Below are 18,977 nucleotides of genomic sequence, written 5' to 3' on the forward strand. Positions count from 1 at the left end.
ATTCTGGCCAATCCAAAGCGGCGGATGAAAAACTCGGCAGCGACCGCGGTGCTCCTCGACTCGGCGCTCCTCGGCGTCGTGGCGTCCTTTCAAGGCGGCTGCGTCGAGGACCTCTTGCCGTACGCCCGCGACTACGCAGCAGCCTTTGCTCTTGACATGCCGCTACCGTCGTGCGCGAGCATCAGCAATCTGGACTACATGTGGGCGCGCACCCTCGTCACGGCGCTCGGCCGCGAGGTCGACCGCGCCCGCACGACCACCCGCCTTACGCGGTATTGCCCACACATGTGGACGGTCACATCTGTGAACCTCGCCGCCGCCCGCGGCTACCTTGATGTCTTGCAGGCCTTGCACGCTGCGAACCATCTCCAAACAAGCCCTGACGCCCTCAACGAAGCCGCTGCCAACGGGCATATGGATGTTGTGCGCTTTCTCCATGAGCATGGCCAGAGCGGATGCACTGTGCGGGCAATGAACGGCGCCGCTCAGTACGGACACCTCGACGTCGTTCAGTTTCTGGACTCGCACCGAAGCGAAGGCTGCACGGTCACCGCGATGAACGCTGCGGCAATCAACGGCCACTATGAGATTGTCGAGTACCTCCATATGCATCGATCGGAAGGCTGCACGACGAGCGCCATGGACGGCGCGGCCAAGAACGGGCATCTCTCTCTCGTGACGTTTCTGCAGACGCACCGAGAAGAAGGCTGCACGACGGACGCGATGGACGGTGCGCTCCTGTACCACCACGTGGACGTTGCCACGTATTTGCATGCGCACCGAGATGAAGGCTGCACGCCCCACGCCTTGTACGCCGCCGCGTACGAAGGCGATCTAGTCAACCTCCGCTTCCTCTGCGAAACGCGCCTCGAGCCATTCCGTCAAGACGTTCTGGACGCGGCCGTCGCCCAAGGTCACGTGGCCGCAGTCTCGTACTTGCACGCAGTGTGGCGCGTCGACGCCGTGACAGCGATGACCAACAGCGTCACGGCCCACGCCCAAGAGTGGCGTCGCCGCCTCACGAAAGCATAAAATCAAATTGTTGTGGTTACGCTCGCTCACGACAGCCACTGGGCAGCGTCCTTGTAGTAGTGAAACGACCGGCGGGGCCGCTCGCCAAGCGTGCGACTGCGCTTCTTGCGCGCGGCCACGAGACTTCCGCGAAACACCTTTTGGATCATAACGGCGGCCTTGTGCTGCGCAATGTACTGCTGCGTCGCCAGCTCGACGACCTTCTCGCCGACCGTGAGGCTCTCGCCAGGTACGTTGCGCTGCGTGAGCACGAGGAGGAGATCGCGGAAGCGAATCATATTGTCTTGGTACCTACTCCTTCGTGATGAGAAATTGAGTGATGGATCAGACGGACCGAGGACCACGCGCGAGCTGGCGGCGGTACGTGAGCTCGTCGAGGCGCGCAACGACCTCCATGTAGGCATCGTGCGTCTCTCGGTCGACGAGGCGGTCGCCGAGGTGCTGCTCGGACGACGCTTGCCAGCGCGTCGGCGACTGGAGGCCGAGTGGGCGCCGGAGCAGTTTGAGAAACCGGAGCAGCTTGCGTTTCGAGAGGTATCCGAGCGCTTGGTGGTCGAAGCGGCTCCACGTAAGGCGGAAGGCTTGGAGGTGGTCCATGTTGAAGCCGATTTTGGTCAGCGACTCGCTCTCCGACACGAGCGCCGCCGTGCTCACGTACGTGTCGAGGACGACGGCGACGAAAAAGTTTTGCAAAATCAAAAACACGAGCACAAAGAACGAGTAGTAGAAGATCGTCGAGAGCCACTTGGAGCCGCAGTCGGACTGGCCCTGCGCGTTGCGGTAGACGCAGTGCGGCTTGGTCACGCTGCACGCTCGGTATGCGTCCGACCTAGCCACCTACGTGATGCACAGCTCTATCGAATTCAATTACCAATCTTCGCCGGCCGCAAACTTGATAAAGGCTGTGAGGGCGCGCGGAAACGTGGAGAAGTTGAGGTTGGCGTCGAGGCCGTCGCTCCACTTTGTGAGCGAAAAGAGCTGCATGCCCAGGTTGGCGTAGATGAACATGACGTAGCTACATACTACCGTAAAAACACCGTGCATTCACGAAGACGCACCCGAGGAGCAGCGTGAGCTTGACCATTGCGCGCGTGCTCTCGAGGAGAGTCTGGAAGAGCGAGCTCAAGCCGCGAAAGTACGGGAAAAGCTCCAGCACGAGCGTGAGGTGGTTAAAGTCGAACGCGCGCGTCACACCAATGACGAGGACGACGGGTGACGTGCTCGAGACGGGGCCCATGAGCATGCAGATGACGAGGAAGGCGTTGAGCGCCTCCGAGGACATGCCGCGGGTGAGGAACTCGCGGACGCCGGTCGAGAGGATCGCGAGCGCGGCCTCGGTCCCGTAGAGGCATGTGAAGAAGTAGTGCGCAAACCAAATGTGCGAGGCGTGCGGCCCGAACGCAGCGAGGACGACGACGTGCGTGAGCACTGCGATGGACGAGAGCACGCGGAAGAGGCGGTGCTTGACGAACGTGTGGATCACTTGCATCGTGGTCGTCGACGGCTCGGGGAAGCGCGGCTGCAGCGCGAGGATGCGCTTCTTGTTGCGAAGCCAGACGAGCTGCATGTTGCTGAGAAAGATGGTGCCGTTGTGGCACCGAAAGTTGTTGACAATGATGCCCTACAGACATGTCAGATTCGAGCGTCGTAGCGCACGTACGGCAAACACGCGGAGGAGGTAGAAGCGGCTAATGAAAACGAACGCGACAAAGAAGAAGGCAAAGTACCCGGACGCGTTCTCGCGCGGCTGGAAGCCTTCGCCGACAATGTCCATGGCGCGGTACATGACGGCGATCCACGCCTTCTTGGAGACGACCGAGAAGAGGGTGCCGAGGGCGCCGCTGAGATCGTCAAAGTGCATGCCGTTGGGATTGGCCCACACGCGGGGCTTGAGCAAGTGCGTCGTCGCGTCAACGTAGACGCCGACGCAGTCGGTGGCCGTGAGAATTGCGGTGCTCGTGTCGGAGCAGGCCTTAAACTTGTTGGCGAAAAGCTGCTGCCCGACGCACGCAAAGACGAGGAAGAGGAAGAACGTAAGCACGATGCCGTAGCACACTTGCAGCAGCGAGGACATGAGCGCGTTTGTGATGACGCGGAACGCCTCGACGCCGCGGATGACGCGCACAGGGCCGAACGCGCGGCCAAGGTGAAAGTAGTCGCTCAAATCCGAGTGCGGAATGAGCAGGAGGAGGACGCAGGCCATGAGCACGACGATGTTGAGCTGGTTCCACTTGTCGTTGAGGTACGCGTTGGGCGTGAAGCAGAAGCCGTGCCCGACGATCTTGATGACAAACTCGAAGAGGAGCACAAACATAAAGACCCACTCGACGAGCGTCGTGAACTGCGTGATCGTGCCGCTGTAGAGCGGGCTCTGCAGCGTGATCAAGGCGCTCCGAATGACGATGCACACAAAAATGGACGCTTCCGTGCGCGAATTGAGCTCCTTGCATTTGCGCCGCACAGCCGAGTCGGGGCCAAAGAGGAAGCACGACACGTCGTTGTAGAGCCAGTCGCTCGTCGGCGGCTTGGGCGGCGACCGCTGCGGCACGGCGCTGTACACGACAGACGGACGCAACACCAAGCGCTTGGCCTTGGCGACAACGCACGGCACAACTGCGCAGAGCTTGCGCCGAACGAACGAAGTGGACGGTGTCGGCGACTGAGACGGGGTCGAACCCATGTACTGCACGTCCGAGGGAAACTCCTTGGCAAACTGCCGCCGAAACGACGCTTCGTCGAGACGCGGGAAGACGGCGAGCGTCCGCGTGAGGCTGTCGCGGAACTGCTTCCCGAGGCGCGTGCGCTTCTCGTCGTCCGTCAAGGCAAACTTTCGCAGGAGGATCACGATCATAAAGTTGAGCGTGATGTAGACCGAAAACACCGTGTAGCTCAAAAAGTACCTAGCGCGATGCAATCAAACATTGGGGTCGACAGAAGAACGTACGCCGTCGTGACAGCGTTCGAGGTGGTGTGCAGCGCCGCGTAAAAGATGCCCCACGTCCCGTGGCCACTCGAAATCTTGAAGAGCGTAAGCGTTGCGTCGGCAAACGTATCAAACTTGCTGCGGGAACCTAGGCATCGATGTATCAAATCATCAAGTTGCGGCGACGTACCGTCGGGGAATTTGCCGCCGTAGAGGTTCATGCCGAGGATCGCAAAGACGATGTTGCCGAGGAGCATGAAGAGCACGAGGTCGAAGAGCGACGGGAGACTCGAGATGATGGCTGTCACGATCTTGAGCAGCGGACTGCTCTGCCGGAGAATGCTCAGCGGCCGCAGCAGCCGGAAGATCCGGAAGAGGAACGCGACGCGCTCTTGCGCTGGCGCGTAGATCGACGTCGACTTGAAGAGCAAGTTGAGACCCGCGCCGACAACGATGGCCCCGTCAAACCGGTTCCACGGGTCTTGGAGGTAGGGCCAGAGCCCGTGCATGGTCAGAATCTACGTCGGTCGTTTGAAAACTTAAAGCCAGAAGGCGAACGTACGCGGAGAAGGAACTCGCAGAGAAAGATGAGCGTAAACCCGTGGTCGACGATCGAGACGCGCTGGTCGTCGTACCACTTGTCCGGGCTCTTCTCCATCGCGAGCAGCACCGCGTTCAGCAGAATGAGCACGTTCACAATGTGCTCGAATGGCGCGCTGCGTCCGATCGCGCGGCCAACGCGCACGACGCGGCCGTCACTTGCAAAGAAGAAGAAGACGCGCACGGGCCGGCGGTGCCGCAGCGCGCGCCGGACCGGCATGGCGTTGGCTTCCAGCCGCACCTCGGGACTCTCTTCGTCGACGGGCGGCGCGCTGCTGCTGGTCGGACCGTCGACGTCGCTGGCGTCGCTTGTGGACGCTGGTGCGCGGACCTCATCGGCCGCCGCGAGGCTTCGGACTTCGTAGTTGCGTGCGTCGAGAAACGTCTGGATGAGCTGCACGAGGCGCTTCGTCGCGTACTGCGCGAGGTTGGGCACGACGCTCGTGACGGGCGGCATTTGCGGTCGGCGCTTGGCCTTGTACGAGACCAAGCGCGTGGACTCAGCCTCGCGGGGCTTCTTGAGGAAACTGTGGCGGACGATCGCAATGAAGAGAGCGGGGATCATGTACGAGACAAACACGATGAGCACGACAAAGTAAACGACGCTGAAGTAGTACTTGGTCTGGATCGTCGCCTCGAAGGACGAGCCAAACCCGGCGCGGGACGAGATCATAAAGACCGTCAGGAACGCCGCTTCGAACGTGTGGAAGCCTGTGTAGCCAGCGTTCGGGCTCTGCATTGGCCGACAGACGTGGCCGCGAAGACAAGTCGCGACGGCGTCGGCTTCGGGGCGGCAGAACGTTGTGGGCATGACCTCGACGTAGACGCCGTGGTTGCTCAGGACGGCGCAGCGGTGCGAGAGCGCTTCGTCAAAGAGGTACATGCCGAGGACCGCGAAGAGCACTAAAAAGTACCCGAAACACACGAGCGCGTTCCCGACCATCGGGAGCGTCTTGAGAAACGCGTCGAAGAATTCCGAGAGCCCTTTGAAGAAGCGCAACGACCGCAGCGCGCGGAAGCTCCGGAACGCACTGAGGTTCCAGGCGCTGTAGAGCGGTAGACACCCGAGCCAGGACGACGCGATGAGGCAAAAGTCAACAATGTCCCAGTTGTCGTGCAATAACGGCCGGACGCCCTCAAGCGCCACGATCTTGATGGCCTGCTCGATCGTAAAGACCGCCGCCAGCAGTACGTCCGAGATGGAGAGCGCGAGCAGCAGCGACGTATTCGTCTCCACGGGCGACTCGAGCGCCAGCGTCGCGATGTTGATGACGATGCACAGCAGAATACCGTGGCCGAACGTCGGGTGCGTGTAGAGCCGTTGGCAAAAGACGACGCGGCCCGTCGGCAGTGGCACGGTCGTCGGGTCCAGCGTCTCGGAGGGCACCAAGTACTTGGTCATGACGTACGCGAGCATGTCGTCCGCGAGCCGGCTTGTCTTGAACTCGAGGTCGAAGCTCTCCACCACGTCGTCGGTCGTGTGCAGCACGAGCGAGAGGCAACGCTCGTCGCTTGCGGGCAGCTCGCGCGGCTTGATGTACTTGGAGGTGCGTAGAAAGTTGGTCGTCTGCCGACCAGGACGCACGCTGCTGATCGAGGCCACGGCGGCTGTCGCCGTCGTCACCTGAAAGTAGGGAAGTATCTCGGTTGTCGTCCAGACTAGGTCGGTCTCTCGCAGGTGTAGCATGCCCCGCTGCGGCTCGCCATCGGGCGCGTGGTAGGTCACGGCGAGGCCAGCGGCCAGCACGTGCTCGAAGCAGCGACATGCGTCGAGCGGATGGACCGGCGCTGCCATGGCCTTGGTCTTCCTTGGTTTCAACTCAACTGGGACTCACGTCGAAATAGCAGGCCGTTTCATGCAACCGGATACAGAATTAGGCGTCCGGATACGTCCGACCAGTATATTGCTGAAACCAGCTGAAAGCCGGCAAACAGGACTCGCGCAGTGTTGTGACGATCAGCCACGAATCCGCCGGTTCGCGAGCCGCTTTTCCGGCAATAAAAAGACCTTCTCGCGTGCTGCTGCAGTTGTCCAGTTCCTCAGTTGTACTGCTACGGCGACCTCGCAGAGTGATTCCTACTTGTGTTTGACTCTGTGAGGTTTGCAGAAAGTCGAAACCCGGCAACGAACCGATCGCAACCATCCCGCCGTTTCCTTGTCGTTTTCTGCCTGTCGACATGGCAGCGAAGGCGCGGAGCTGGGACTGGGCGGCGCAGCGTCTCTGGTCGGAGGACGCCAAGTGCAACGTGCGGCTTCCCGACACGGTGCTAATGGACGCGGAGGGCCGGCCGCAGCGGTGGCTCTTCGCCTCCAAGCACGGCCACGTCGCCAAAAAGAAGGACGACCACGTGAGCCCGAGCAGCATTCGCGACCGGTTCACTCGCGTCGCTGCGCATCCCAAGAACGCGCTGCGCCACACAGCGCACGCTTTCTACCGCAGCGGAAAGCGAGAGCTGCTGGACGCAACCCAGTTCAGCAACCTCCTCGACGCCCTGCATGGCGTGCCCAAGCACCGACCGAGCCTCGCTGGCCTCGTCGCCTACGTTCACAGCAGCACCGAGAACGTGCTGGTCGAGTTCCGAGCCAATCACGGCGTCTCAATATCGAGCCATGACGTGGCAGGGCGCGCGAGGAAGGAGATCGAGCGCGCGACGCTGGACGTCGTGAGCTTTCTCCAGACAACGGCCCAGGTACTTATCGTTTGGCGAATATTATCCGACTGCGAATCGTAGGTGTCGATTACGAAGCTCGTTGCCGAGTTTGTAGTCGACGACGACAACGTCGTGTGGCTGTCGCACGTGCCGCAGACGCTCGTGGAAGCGGCGCCCGGAACGCAGTCGCTGCCGAGCTTGGCCAAGACAGACGCCCCGTCGAGCGCCAAGTGTGCAGGAGAGTTTTGCCGATACACAGACGCCGACCTTCCTGGGTACGTGCGAGTATGCATCCTCAAGTGCTAAGGAGCCACCAAGGCTGTATACGGCACCGCCATTGACGCCGCTGCCGCTGGCCGACACGGGCCAGCGCACCAAGATTGGCTACAACAACATCTTGCTCGCGCGCGCTGCTATGGGGTATCTGCTCTCGCGCTCGGACGACGCCGCGGGGTGGGATGCTCTCGACGCTGCTCAGCGCGCAGAACTCGGGCAGTCGAACCCGTCGCACTTTTACAAGCAAGTCGGCGTCTGTCCCAACTGCCACTCGATATATGCCCAGCTGCAGACTCTGCGCCACAACCGCTTTTGCCACGAGAGCGACCGCCCAACGTCGTCGATCAAGAAGAAGAAGAAGGCGGCGATAAAAGCCAAAGCGACAACCAGCAGCAACCTGAGCAACAACCAGCAGCCATCGGGTACGATTCGGTCGCTGATAGCCATACATAAGTGCTGTAGAGTCGCTCTTGAAGTTCATGGGCGTGGCAAAGCCTGACGCAGATGCGCACGAAACCGCGTTCCTTGCAGAGCTCCATCGACAGTCGCAACTCCTCGAACCGCTCTCGGTGTCGGCTGCATCGTCAGCACGGCTACCCGAAGACGACGCAGCGAGCACGACCGAAGCCCCTTCCATGGTCAAGCGAAAATGCAAGAAGGGTCCACCGCGTCCCAAGGACAACCAAGTGCTGGCGCAGTTTGAGGCCGAGTGGACCGCAGTCGAGTCCGCCAACAAGTCTCTCGTGGCCGAGAACGCCCGACTCGCGGCGCGTCTTGCCGATGTGGAAGCTGCGTGCGTTTTTCCTTTTCTACAATCAAGGTATCAACCGGTACTTGAAATAGGCGGCAGCAAGAGCAGGCGCAATGGACGACCGATCGTGCACAGCTGCTCGAGTCCAACGGAGTGCTTGAGAAGCAGTCCAAAGCGCTCGGGAAGCGGCTCAGCACCCTCCAAAAAGAGTTTTCAGATGCCATGGCGGCCAAGGACAACGAGTGGACACAACGACTCTTGGAGACTGAGCAACTCTACTCTGCCCGAACAACGCCGCCACCAAGCCGGTCCGTCCATCGCGAAATAGACCGATTTACGATTCGCATTGGTAGGGAGGTGGCCAGTGGCAACCAACTGAGCCTCATTGAGACCATTGAGCAGCTCTCGGCGCAGCTCGAGGTGGAGCAGCGCGAGCGAGAGACGGACCGACAACGGCTCGCTGCAACGCACCAAGCTGACGTCCAGCGGGTGCACGACCGCCTCCAACTCGAGACCGAGGCGCTGCGGATTGGCCACCGCCAGCGTACGCCAACCACGGCTCATCATCTAACTGAGACGGAAATCTTAGAGCTGGATACGATCGAAGAGCTCAAGACACAGCTGCTAACGACGTCGCATCAGCTGCAAGTCGCTCAGGCGCAAACCAAACAGGCGAAAGCAGCGGCTCTCGACGCCCAAGTGGCCGTGTCGACCCTCGAAGACAAGATTGTGGCCTTGGAAGCGAAGAGCCCCGCTCTGCTTCCGACGACTGCTGCTGTCGACAGTGCTGCGACCGAGAAGCTCCAGCACAAGATCGAGTACCTGAAAGCGCAGCTGGCGTCCGAAACGCGTTGTAAGGAGGAGCTTGGTGCAACTGTCGCAACGCTGACGGCCAACCTTGACAGCCTCAAGCGCGACCGCAAAAAGCTTTCTTCGGACCTCGACGAAGCGTAAGCAGGGCGCTATCAAATGATATCTCAGAGAGCTCTGTAGGCACCGCAAGCAACTCGAGAAGGCCGACGCACGCTACCGCGCAGAAGTTGAGACCGTCCAAGCGGCCAATGCGGCGCTGCAGTCCAAGCTGGCGACGCTCCAGGCCAACGTCGCTGACCTCGTCGCCGACCTTGCAGCGTCGCGCAACAGAGAGGAAAGCGCCAAGCTCTCGATGGAGAAGCTCGCAAGCGAATCAGTGCGCCTGCACGCGCGCATCGCCGAGCTCGAAGCCACGAACGAGGAGCTCCAAGAGGCGACAAACGGCACCAAATCGTCGCTTGAAGACGCAACGCGAGCTACGATGGAAGCGACGCTTCGCCGTCTAACGCACGAGCGGCAGTACTTGAAGAGCCAGGTACTCGCGCGTCTTGTGCGAATCACCATAACTTTACCTCTAGATGGACGGCGAAATACGGCGCAAGGACGACGCAGAGGCCAAGGTGCGCGAACTTCAGGCGCAGTTGGCCGACGCTACGACGTCAACGAAAGCAGAGGTGATCGCAGCCAAGCAAGCGGCTAAAGAAAAAGAGGCAGCACTAGCAACGGCACTGGCCAAGCTTGAGGAGACGCAGTTGCTTACGCAGGGCGAGCTCTCGAGCACAAAGCACCAGCTCCACGACGCCAAAATCGCCCTCATTGGCGCGCGCGATGAAAGCCAGCGTGCACGTGCCGAGCTTGAGACGCAGCGCGCTGACCTCGCGCACCTGAAATCGAGCCTCCTGTCGACGCGCGAGGAGCTTTTGAAGGAGCGAGACCGCAGCAAACTCAACGCAGAGCGCCAGACGACGTCGCTTCAGGCCATCAAGGCGTCACTCGTCGAGACAGAAGCGTCCAAAGCTGCCGAGATTGTGGCGCTGCACAACGAGCGCACGCAGCTGCGCTCGACCCTCGCGGAGGTTTGCATCTCTTCATTTTGCCGAAACTCACGCAAGTGGGTAGGCGCACAGCACGCAGCTCGCGCTCGCTGCCTCGCTGCAAGCCCAAAGCGTGCAGCAAAAACAGCAAGTCGCACTCTTGCGCGTAGCGCTATCAACAGCGCACCGCGAGGCGACGCGGGTGTTGCGACGTTGGGACGCCTGGACACGCCTCGTAGCCTGTCACCGCGTCCAAGCGTCTGGAGCGCAGACACTCAAGGACGCGCTGCAGGCTCGAGAACTCGTGTGGCACGACCGCCTGTCCGTCGCCTGCGCTGACGTCCACGAAAAGTGCACACTGGAAAGAGACTTGGCGCTGGCGGCCGTGTCCGAGCGGCTTCTCACGGACGCTGCCGAAGCCGCCCAAGTAGCAGCGCATGCCCACGCGCAAGCTCTTACGTACGTGCACTCTACTGTCCAGTGCTGGATGTTGACGAGGGCACAGGGATTGCGAGGTTGCGTCGGCGGCCAAATTGGAGCTGATCAAAAACGAACTCACAAGACTGCACGACGCCGAGGTGGAGGCACTGGAAGCCAGTCACGTGCAGGCCATTGAGGCTCTCCAGGAAGCCGCTCGCCAGAGCCAAGACGAGGCGGACGCAGCCATCGCGCAGCTCGAGGCCGAACGTCGGGTGCGGGAGTCGGAATTACAGAACGCTGCGAGCGCGCGTTTGACGCAAGCGCTGAGAGAGATGGAGTTAGCCCACAGCAACGATCTCCGAGAGGTCCAAGCTGCGGCAGCGACACATCATGAGATGATAGAAACGATGCACGCCGCAGCCTTGAGCGAGGCAAGAACCGCGGCAGAGGCTCTCTTCGACACCGAGCAAGCTCGATGGGAGGCTATAGCTTCCATGACTGGCGCTGACATCGAAGCGCGTTGGGTCGCAAAAGCCCAGAGAGCGCTGGCGTTGACCCAAGACTCACTCTTGCACGACCAAGCCACAGCCACGCAAGCGCTCATCTCGCAACACAACGCAGCAGCCGCCGATACGGTCGCCCACTGGACGCACCTGTTGGAAACTGCGCGGACGGAGCACGCGACGGCCACTGCAGAACTACGCGCCAATGCCGACGCCAAGGTGAGCAGCGCCCAGTCCGTTGAAAAGTCTTCACCTTTCCCAGCTCGCGGCCGAGCTCGAGGCTTGTCGGCGCGAGATGGCCGAGCAGAAAGGCAACGCTGTTTTGACGACAACTGCCAAGTGGCAGCGCGCCCTTGCAGGTACTCTGTCGTGCACTTCAGAACCAAGTCATTCCAATCCCTTATAGACACCACCGCCCGGATCGAAACCGAAAGAAAGGTGGCCTATGACAAGGGCGTGTCGGACCGCGAGGCCGAATGGCAGCGGGCTGCTGCTCTCATCAAGCAAGCCCAAAAGGACGAGGTTGCTCACGAAGAGCTGAGTGTGAGTTTACTACTATCTATGACTAGGTTGGCGCACTGGAGCGTGACTCCAAACAGGCACTTGCCGCGTGCGAGGAGCGGTTCGGCTTGCTATTGGCTGCCAAGACGCAGGAGCTACAGGCGGCGTGCGCTGCCACCCTGAACGCAGCAGCTGCGACCGCCAAAATGGAGCAAGAACATGCGATCGCTGCAACACGCGACGCAGTCGCAGAGACAACCGAAGCCCGCGTCGTCGCTGAATGGTCCAATCGCATGAGTGCGGCCGCTGCCGCGAGCGACCAGCAGCTGCGCGACGCCTGTGCCGAGGTACAAGCACTCTGTTCAAATGAGGCGTGACGTGGTGGTGTAGCTCCAAACGACCATGCAAAACGAAGCCGAAGAGCAGCTTACAGCTGCCAAGACGCGGTGGAGCCAACTGAAAGCTGATGAAATCGCTACGCTACGGGCCGCGTTACGCAGCGACCACTACCAACAGCTCCAAGATGAGCTAGGAAAGGTCCGGCGTGCGCATGAAGCGCAGTTGGCACAATTGCAGGCAGACCACAGTGCAGCCTTGGCCTCCGTAGGATACACAAGTGCAAGTTGAGGGGTTCATGGTCGGGATAGGCTACCGCGCAGCTGCGAGCTGACGCAGACACGGAGCTCCAGACGCGGCTGCTAGCCTGTCAAGAGACCGCCAACCAGCAACACGAAGCAGAGATGGCGCTCGTCCAAGAAGAGAGCGAGAAGCTCATCGACAAGGTCGAGATCGCCATGCAAGCACTCAAAAAGCAAAAAGAGGTACCACCGCCTCCTTCTGCGCTCGTTTCACGTTCTGCAGGCAACGGAGACGGAGCTACAGCGAGTGACGCACGCCCTTGAGGAAGCGGAAGACGCGGCGTTCGATCTGCAAGAAGAGATGAGCTCGCTCAAGAAGAAATACGTCATGCGGCACCTTCTCATGTTACATTCCGGGCTGCAAAAGATGCAAATCATGGAAGATGAGCTCGACACGGTATCTGTCGTGTTTTGCATGCCAATTGGCCATCTGGGCCATGTAGAAAGAAATGGAGAAGGCGGCCGCCGATCGGTTGTGGCAAGCCAAGCTGGACACCACGACCAACGACTTGTCGCGCCAGCTCACACAGTCCACGACCACGATCGACAAGCTTCACGAGGCAAGTACCCACAGCCGCTATGATGACTCACAGGCGCGCATCAGGTCTACGCCACAGTGTACGAGACCTTGGTCAACTACCGTCGCGACGAGCTTGTCCAACACCGAAGCGCCAGCAATGTCGTCACAAGTGAACTGGACGTTTTGCACGCCCAGATCGATCAAGTGCTTCACAGCAAATCTGAGAGCGATCGCGAGATCGAGAAGGCCCAAGCAGACCTCGGCGCCCTCGAGGACGAGCTCAGTGGCATCCAACTTATGAAGGACGGCCACGTCAACCAAGCCCAAGTCGCCAGAAAGCGCCGGCTGCATCAAGAGACGGAAGCGCTTTTGGAAGCCATCGACTCGAAGAAAGCCAAGGTGAACAATCATATGTCTCTCAAATGCTCGACGGGATCTAGGCGCGTGGCGTCGAAGTCCAGCTTAACGAGCTCTATGGGCTCCAGCGCGCCAAGGAAGATGAAATGAAGGGCCTCGAGCGCCATCTCGTCACGATCCTCGTCGAGCAGCAGAAACAGCTTCTCACTCTCGTCTCGTCCGTCAAGAGCATTTCCGCCGTATAGTTTAGTGTCATATCCAAAATAGAAGATAGATTGTGTCGACTCTGTTGGAAATTCCGGATTTTCCCGCCATAAATGAGCCAATCACATTCAACCGTGCCTGCGCTGCCTTTTGTGCTAAACGAGAAACGCTGCAACTATTTCAAGTACCGACCGGGAGTCCAACGTTGTATGGCTCACAATCGCGCCAAGGTACTGCGAAGACTCCGAACAACAAGCTGCGGCAATAAGAAACTGAGGTCTCTGTTCCACCTGTCGACTCGGAGCGCTTCTGTCGAAGGTTTGCGCCGCCGCCTTTTTCTGGGAAACGGTCGAAAAGGCCCCGAGTCGTTCATTTGCAAATAAATGGCAGACGAGACGGCGCTAACGCTGCTCCTTGTCTTGAGCATCCTCGGCGGTCTCACGCTGCTCGTGTCCTGCTACGTACGCTGGATTCTCATCGCCACAAGCAAGCGCGTCGACGTTGTTCATAGCAAAGGGTACTTGAACCTTCCAACGGCCAACCACCCGACCATTTACGACCACATCTCGACGCTCGAGCTCCGGCGTCCGGACGACTACTGCATCACGGTTGCGGCCTAAGGCATCTAGAGACTAACTGCACATCAATTATTTAGAGTATCGATTTGTGCCTCATCTTGCTTTGCTCCCAGACAATCGAGATCCTGTCCACTCGCTCGCTCGGTTCAACACGACGTAATTCCTAGGATTTAGCTCTGTGGCTGGTCAAGTTGTGTTGAACAGGATTAAGAATAATGAAGTGGACACTGCGAGCATCGTATGCAAAGCCGAAGCGCCGGTCCGTTATTGGCGCAGTGACGCGACGAAGTCGTTGGAGAGCTTGAAGTAGTCGTCGCCGGCGGCCTCAGGCGAAATGGGGAGACGCTGAGGGCTCTTTTGCCCGCTGCTCTGGCTCTCGCGCTTGCTTGCACGCGGTGACTTGGCTTGGATGTCAAGCGTGTTGAGCTCTAACTGCCGCATGGTTGAGAGCTGGATCTGCTTCTTCTTTTGGTCGTCCGAGAACATGTCCGAGTTTACGATACGCTCAAAAAGACTGCCCTTGCACGTCGTCGCGACGTCGTAGAGCTCCTTGAATTCGGGGTGGACCTTTACCAGTTCCTGCGCCGCGGGAGTCGAGAGCTTGCGAAAGATGTCGGGCGTCATTGGTAGCGACAGCTGTCCCGGAGCTTTGGTTTGCTTCGACGGCGAGCTCAGGCTCGCATTGCGCGCAGGGCCTTTGGGCTTGAGGACGGTTTCGAACCGAAGGCGCTGAAAGTCGCTTTGCTTCTCGAATGCGTTGATGATCTGCTGCGCGTCTGTGGACGTGCGCAGTAGGAGCTCCCTTAGCAGCTACACATACAAATTTTGAGTTTAGGTTGCCAGTCGAATGAAGTTGTATACTTGGTTTTCGGTCAGCAGCGCTTGACACCCTTTACAACTCGGGTGGTCGCAGTCGTCCTCTTCAGCGGCTGCAGCGTCAATGCTCAGGGACTCGCGGGGCGAGTGCAAGAAGGCTTCGACGTCCACGCCTGGGATCTGTTGATTTCGGGAAATGAGTTTGGGAGAATGATTCTTTCAACTTGTACCTTCTTTGTAATGATGGACGCGCTCTTGGGCGTCGAAGGCTGGGCTCGTGCGAGCATCGTCGGCGGTTGGTGGGGAAAAGAATTATATCTCAACGTTGTCGCGCCAATTCGACTTGACGTTTCAACGGGAGAAACCGACCCAACGCCACGGGGCGCCACGTTGGACGCCGGTGGTGAGCCCGAAAGGCAACAATTGGAGCCGTTGCCGTACGAATTGTTGCTTCGAGTATGCTACAGGCATGTAGACTACTGCCGCATCTCCCCATGCTTCATCCCAAAGACTCGCCACCGAGTCAATCGTTTGGTCCATTTTAAATCGGATCCAAAAACACCTTTTTACTTTGAGCCCTACAGAAAGCATTTTGAGGATAGGATACACCAACTGCAAGGCGTGCATCCGGCGTCGCTCTCAAAACTTCTCCACACTCCATGCGACGGCACACGAACCTCGGTGCCGTTGCGCAACCTAGATACAAAATGCACTCGGTGAGCTCGCCTCGCATAGTCTCTACTTTCCTCACGCGTCGACTATGTTTCGCGCGTTTCGGGCCAATGATCCTGGTGTTGATCGGTCGTGTTCCTCGCTCCAGAAGCGACTTCAACCTCCGGCATCTACTAGTACGCCAAACCCACTGCAATTGGTTTGCTCATTGCTGTACAGTCTAGAGTTGGCTATGCCTTCTGCACATACCAGATCTGAGTTTACCGTTGGAACCAGTCCACGGCCAGAACGACGCCGACGTCGACCAAGCACGCGGTGCCACCGAGGCGACTTCAACGTCGCGTCGCGGCAGAAGGCGTCGTGTCAACACCCGACGCACTTTATCGAGTGTTTCTGGTGATTGCGTATTTTATGGTAGCACAATAAGAAACAAGCATACACATATCAAGATACGCGGTGAGGATCTCAACGCACCATTACGTCATCGCGATGTGGCACGATCGTTCTTCTTAGGTGCGGTTCGGATTACCGAGTATATTGTATGAGGTCAAAAGCGTACTTTATCGGGCGCGCACTTGAACGACTGTCGCAGATCTTGCGATTCTTGTGGCATCCGTCGCGCATGGAGGTGTGTTCATAGCTGGTTTCGCCGCCTCGTGCAGAATGCTTCGGTCGTCGATCTCTCGCGTGCGCCGGGCGTTCTCGACGTCGTCGTACCTGCAGCGAGAGACGAGCTACCCGGTGCAGAAGATCAAGGTCGTGCTCCTCGAGAACATCCACCCGCGCGCAATCGAGATCTTTGAGAACGAAGGCTACAGCATCGAGACGTACAAGGGCGCGCTGGGCGGCCAAGAGCTCATCGACATTGCCGCCAACGCCAACATCCTCGGCATCCGCTCCAAGACACAGCTCGACCGCACCTTCTTCGATTCGATCGGGTGGCACGAGCACCGCCTCTGGACGATCGGCTGCTTCTGCATTGGCACCAACCAGGTCGACCTCGCAGGCGCTGCGCAGTACGGCGTACCCGTCTTCAACGCGCCGTTCTCCAACACGCGCTCCGTGGCGGAGAAGACGATCGGCGAAGTGCTTTGCCTTCACCGCAAGCTCTTTGAACGCTCGACCGACATGCACGCCGGCATCTGGAAAAAGTCGGCGACCGGCGCCCACGAGGTTCGTGGCACAACGCTCGGCATCGTTGGCTACGGCCGCATCGGGTCCCAAGTCTCGGTCCTCGCGGAGCTCCTCGGCATGAAGGTCGTCTTCTACGATCCGCTTAAGTGTCTCCCGCTCGGCAACGCCACGCAGCTCGACTCGCTTCAAGACGTGCTCGCGACGGCTGACTGCGTCACGCTCCACGTGCCGGCGACGAGCTCGACCAAGAACATGATCAACGAAGAGACGCTGCGCTGCATGAAGGATGGTGCTCTCCTCATCAACAACGCCCGCGGCGCTGTCATGGACCTCGACGCGGTCGCCGCTGCGCTCAAGTCGGGCAAGCTCGGCGGGGCGGCCGTCGATGTGTTTCCGTGGGAGCCGGCCAAGAACGGTGAGCCCTTCTCGACGCCGCTCCAGGGCATTCCGAACGTGATTTTGACCCCGCACATTGGTGGCAGCACGGAGGAGGCCCAAGGCAACATCGCGGTCGAGGTCGCGACCAAGCTCGTGCGCTTCATCAACGAAGGCTCGAGCATTACGGCGACCAACATCCCGGAGGTCGACCTCGGCCTCACGTCGGCGGGCAACATTCGCATCCTCCACATGCACCACAACGTGCCCGGCGTCCTCAGCAAGATTCACGCCGTCCTCTCCGACTATGGCATCAATGTGAGCGCGCAGTTCCTCCAGTCGAACGCCCGCCACTCGTACATCATCCTCGAGGTCGAGCCATTCCACGCCAAGCTCGTGACACGCGAGCTCAAGAAGATCAAGGAAACCATCTTCCTCCGCACCCTGCTATAAAGATAACTAAATACCCTCAATTATCTTTTCTTCCAAGGCTTGCGCAGCTGCTCACGGTGTGCGGTGCCAGAGTGGTTGCAGTCATGGGTGGTCAGCCGCCCAACAGACGGTGCCGAAACACGTGCTCACTGTGGGTGTCCGTTGAGTCTGCATATCGCCAAATTTTGTCCAATGCTGACAGTCATATCGCTTGTTTGCCCTGCGAATTCGTTTGCTCCACCGTGGGAATCACAAACCAAGGAATAAATTACGACAGAAAACACATCGAACGGAGAGCTGTCTAGACGGCGACAGCGGTCTGGGCGGGGAAAAAGTACAGGTTCTTGCGGTCCGACTGCCACCCGCGAAGGTTCATTCGGCGACCGCTGGCAGCGCGGTGGAGCTGACCGACAACATTGGCGTCAAGACCCAAGAAGGCTTCAATGGCGTCGAGCACTTTGCACTTGGCGAGCTGCCAGTTGGGGAGGTCGACCGAGCTCGCGTCGGCGCTGGCGGCCTCAAACTCGGTCTTAAAGTGCTGCAGCTTGGCCAAAAGCGACGTAAGGAACTCGGAGAGGTCGCGCTTGCGGTCTTCGAGCACCTTCTGTGAGTGGCTGAAGAAAAGCGTCTTCTTGGGAAAGTCCACGGACCGCAGAAGCGCGTGCAGCGTCCAGAAAGGGCACGAGCCCATGACGCAGTCGCATGCGGCGCCGTCCGCGGCGTCGGTGCTCGCGAGCAGCGACTTGTAGAGGCGTCGCCACTCTGAGTAGGTGCGCGCGACGAGGTGCGCCGGCGCCGACGCCCGCGGCAGCTGGATCGAGATGACGTACTCGGGCGACTTGACCTTGTCGTCGTCGACGCGCACGATCTCGGCCGTGATGTCGCAGAGGACGCTCGAGTCGGCACGGTTGAGCCGCATGCAGCTAAGGACGGACGAGGCTCGAGACGCGCGCTGCTGGTTCATGCTTGATGTGGGGTTGAAGCGGCAAGTTGGCAACTGCTGCGGATCGACGTCATTCTTTTGGCAACCCTGCGCCATCCGACGCCGTGACTAATGCGATTCCCTTGAACCAGACGGCGAGCAACATGTGGCTCCCAGATTCGCACAGATGAGTACTCTTTGCTTTTTATCGACGCCGCGATTGGTCGATGCGAGGTGCAGGTGGGTGCTCGCTTCAAGTGCATGTGCGGGTAGCTGACGTGCGTATGTGGCACGTTATCGCCGTGCGGTGAAGCGTCCTGTCCGTGCACCTTCCCAGCACGCTGCGTCATGCTGCTCGAGCCTCTACAGAGCGCCCAGCTCGTTTGTTCCTTGCTGACGCCAGAGGCCTCAGTGGGGCAATTGCGTCTCACCCAAGACGACGCATGGGTCGACGGGTCCCACAGCCGCGAATCTAATCGGCGGCGTCTGGACGTGACACCTGATTCCAAACGCACGCTCCCCTTCCGCAAGCGATCAAAATGCGCCTATGCGGGCGCAAAGAGGCGGCAACCGACGGCAAGATGGGGTGGCATCGCCCGAGTAGCTTTCGATTACAGCACCAAGTTGGTTGTAACGCGCCAAATTGAGCTGATAGACAACGGCAACGCGCTCACTTGTCCGCGAACGCGATCGAAGCGGCTTCCTGTTTTTACGTTCGTGCGCTGCGGGGCTGCGTAGACGAGGAGGTACGGTGCCATCACGTCGTCCTATCCAGGTGCGTCGTCATCGACCAGTCGCCACGACTCTTCTTGGACCATATTTGA

The 18,977-nt window shown here is 59.6% G+C and overlaps 7 protein-coding genes across 7 annotated transcripts; 4 read left to right on the forward strand and 3 right to left on the reverse strand.

The window, feature by feature from the left end:
• Window positions 1-18: 18 nt before the first annotated feature.
• Window positions 19-1,316, forward strand: SDRG_11270 (hypothetical protein). The gene has a single exon (XM_008617302.1). The coding sequence runs from the start codon at window positions 25-27 to the stop codon at window positions 1,030-1,032; it is 1,008 nt and encodes a 335-aa protein (XP_008615524.1). The 5' UTR covers window positions 19-24; the 3' UTR covers window positions 1,033-1,316.
• SDRG_11271 (hypothetical protein) lies at window positions 1,043-6,380 on the reverse strand. Its single transcript, XM_008617303.1, has 8 exons — window positions 4,518-6,380; window positions 4,146-4,473; window positions 3,977-4,103; window positions 2,693-3,932; window positions 2,091-2,653; window positions 1,904-2,047; window positions 1,367-1,861; window positions 1,043-1,323 (listed from the first exon to the last, which is right to left on the reverse strand). Exons 1-8 carry the CDS (start codon window positions 6,348-6,350, stop codon window positions 1,059-1,061), a joined length of 4,995 nt encoding a protein of 1,664 aa, XP_008615525.1. The 5' UTR covers window positions 6,351-6,380; the 3' UTR covers window positions 1,043-1,058.
• Window positions 6,381-6,598: 218 nt separating this feature from the next.
• SDRG_11272 (hypothetical protein) lies at window positions 6,599-13,311 on the forward strand. The gene is made up of 20 exons (XM_008617304.1): window positions 6,599-7,246; window positions 7,289-7,482; window positions 7,526-7,905; window positions 7,946-8,276; window positions 8,327-8,542; window positions 8,588-8,778; window positions 8,824-9,184; window positions 9,228-9,582; window positions 9,626-10,123; window positions 10,167-10,540; window positions 10,587-11,223; window positions 11,267-11,363; window positions 11,411-11,526; window positions 11,574-11,852; window positions 11,896-12,108; window positions 12,153-12,326; window positions 12,367-12,540; window positions 12,587-12,703; window positions 12,748-13,062; window positions 13,104-13,311. Exons 1-20 carry the CDS (start codon window positions 6,734-6,736, stop codon window positions 13,263-13,265), a joined length of 5,697 nt encoding a protein of 1,898 aa, XP_008615526.1. The 5' UTR covers window positions 6,599-6,733; the 3' UTR covers window positions 13,266-13,311.
• A 63-nt stretch (window positions 13,312-13,374) lies between these two features.
• Window positions 13,375-13,894, forward strand: SDRG_11273 (hypothetical protein). The gene has a single exon (XM_008617305.1). The coding sequence runs from the start codon at window positions 13,608-13,610 to the stop codon at window positions 13,842-13,844; it is 237 nt and encodes a 78-aa protein (XP_008615527.1). The 5' UTR covers window positions 13,375-13,607; the 3' UTR covers window positions 13,845-13,894.
• A 46-nt stretch (window positions 13,895-13,940) lies between these two features.
• SDRG_11274 (hypothetical protein) lies at window positions 13,941-14,949 on the reverse strand. The gene is made up of 3 exons (XM_008617306.1): window positions 14,849-14,949; window positions 14,664-14,798; window positions 13,941-14,612 (listed from the first exon to the last, which is right to left on the reverse strand). The coding sequence occupies exons 1-3, from the start codon at window positions 14,903-14,905 to the stop codon at window positions 14,067-14,069; spliced, it is 738 nt and encodes a 245-aa protein (XP_008615528.1). The 5' UTR covers window positions 14,906-14,949; the 3' UTR covers window positions 13,941-14,066.
• An 894-nt stretch (window positions 14,950-15,843) lies between these two features.
• On the forward strand, window positions 15,844-17,288 carry SDRG_11275 (hypothetical protein). Its single transcript, XM_008617307.1, has one exon. It carries the CDS (start codon window positions 15,954-15,956, stop codon window positions 17,250-17,252), a length of 1,299 nt encoding a protein of 432 aa, XP_008615529.1. The 5' UTR covers window positions 15,844-15,953; the 3' UTR covers window positions 17,253-17,288.
• A 186-nt stretch (window positions 17,289-17,474) lies between these two features.
• SDRG_11276 (hypothetical protein) lies at window positions 17,475-18,275 on the reverse strand. Its single transcript, XM_008617308.1, has one exon. The coding sequence runs from the start codon at window positions 18,268-18,270 to the stop codon at window positions 17,533-17,535; it is 738 nt and encodes a 245-aa protein (XP_008615530.1). The 5' UTR covers window positions 18,271-18,275; the 3' UTR covers window positions 17,475-17,532.
• Window positions 18,276-18,977: the final 702 nt, after the last annotated feature.

Source organism: Saprolegnia diclina (assembly GCF_000281045.1).
Source record: "Saprolegnia diclina VS20 unplaced genomic scaffold supercont1.40, whole genome shotgun sequence".
In the NCBI taxonomy this organism is placed as follows: domain Eukaryota; phylum Oomycota; class Saprolegniomycetes; order Saprolegniales; family Saprolegniaceae; genus Saprolegnia; species Saprolegnia diclina.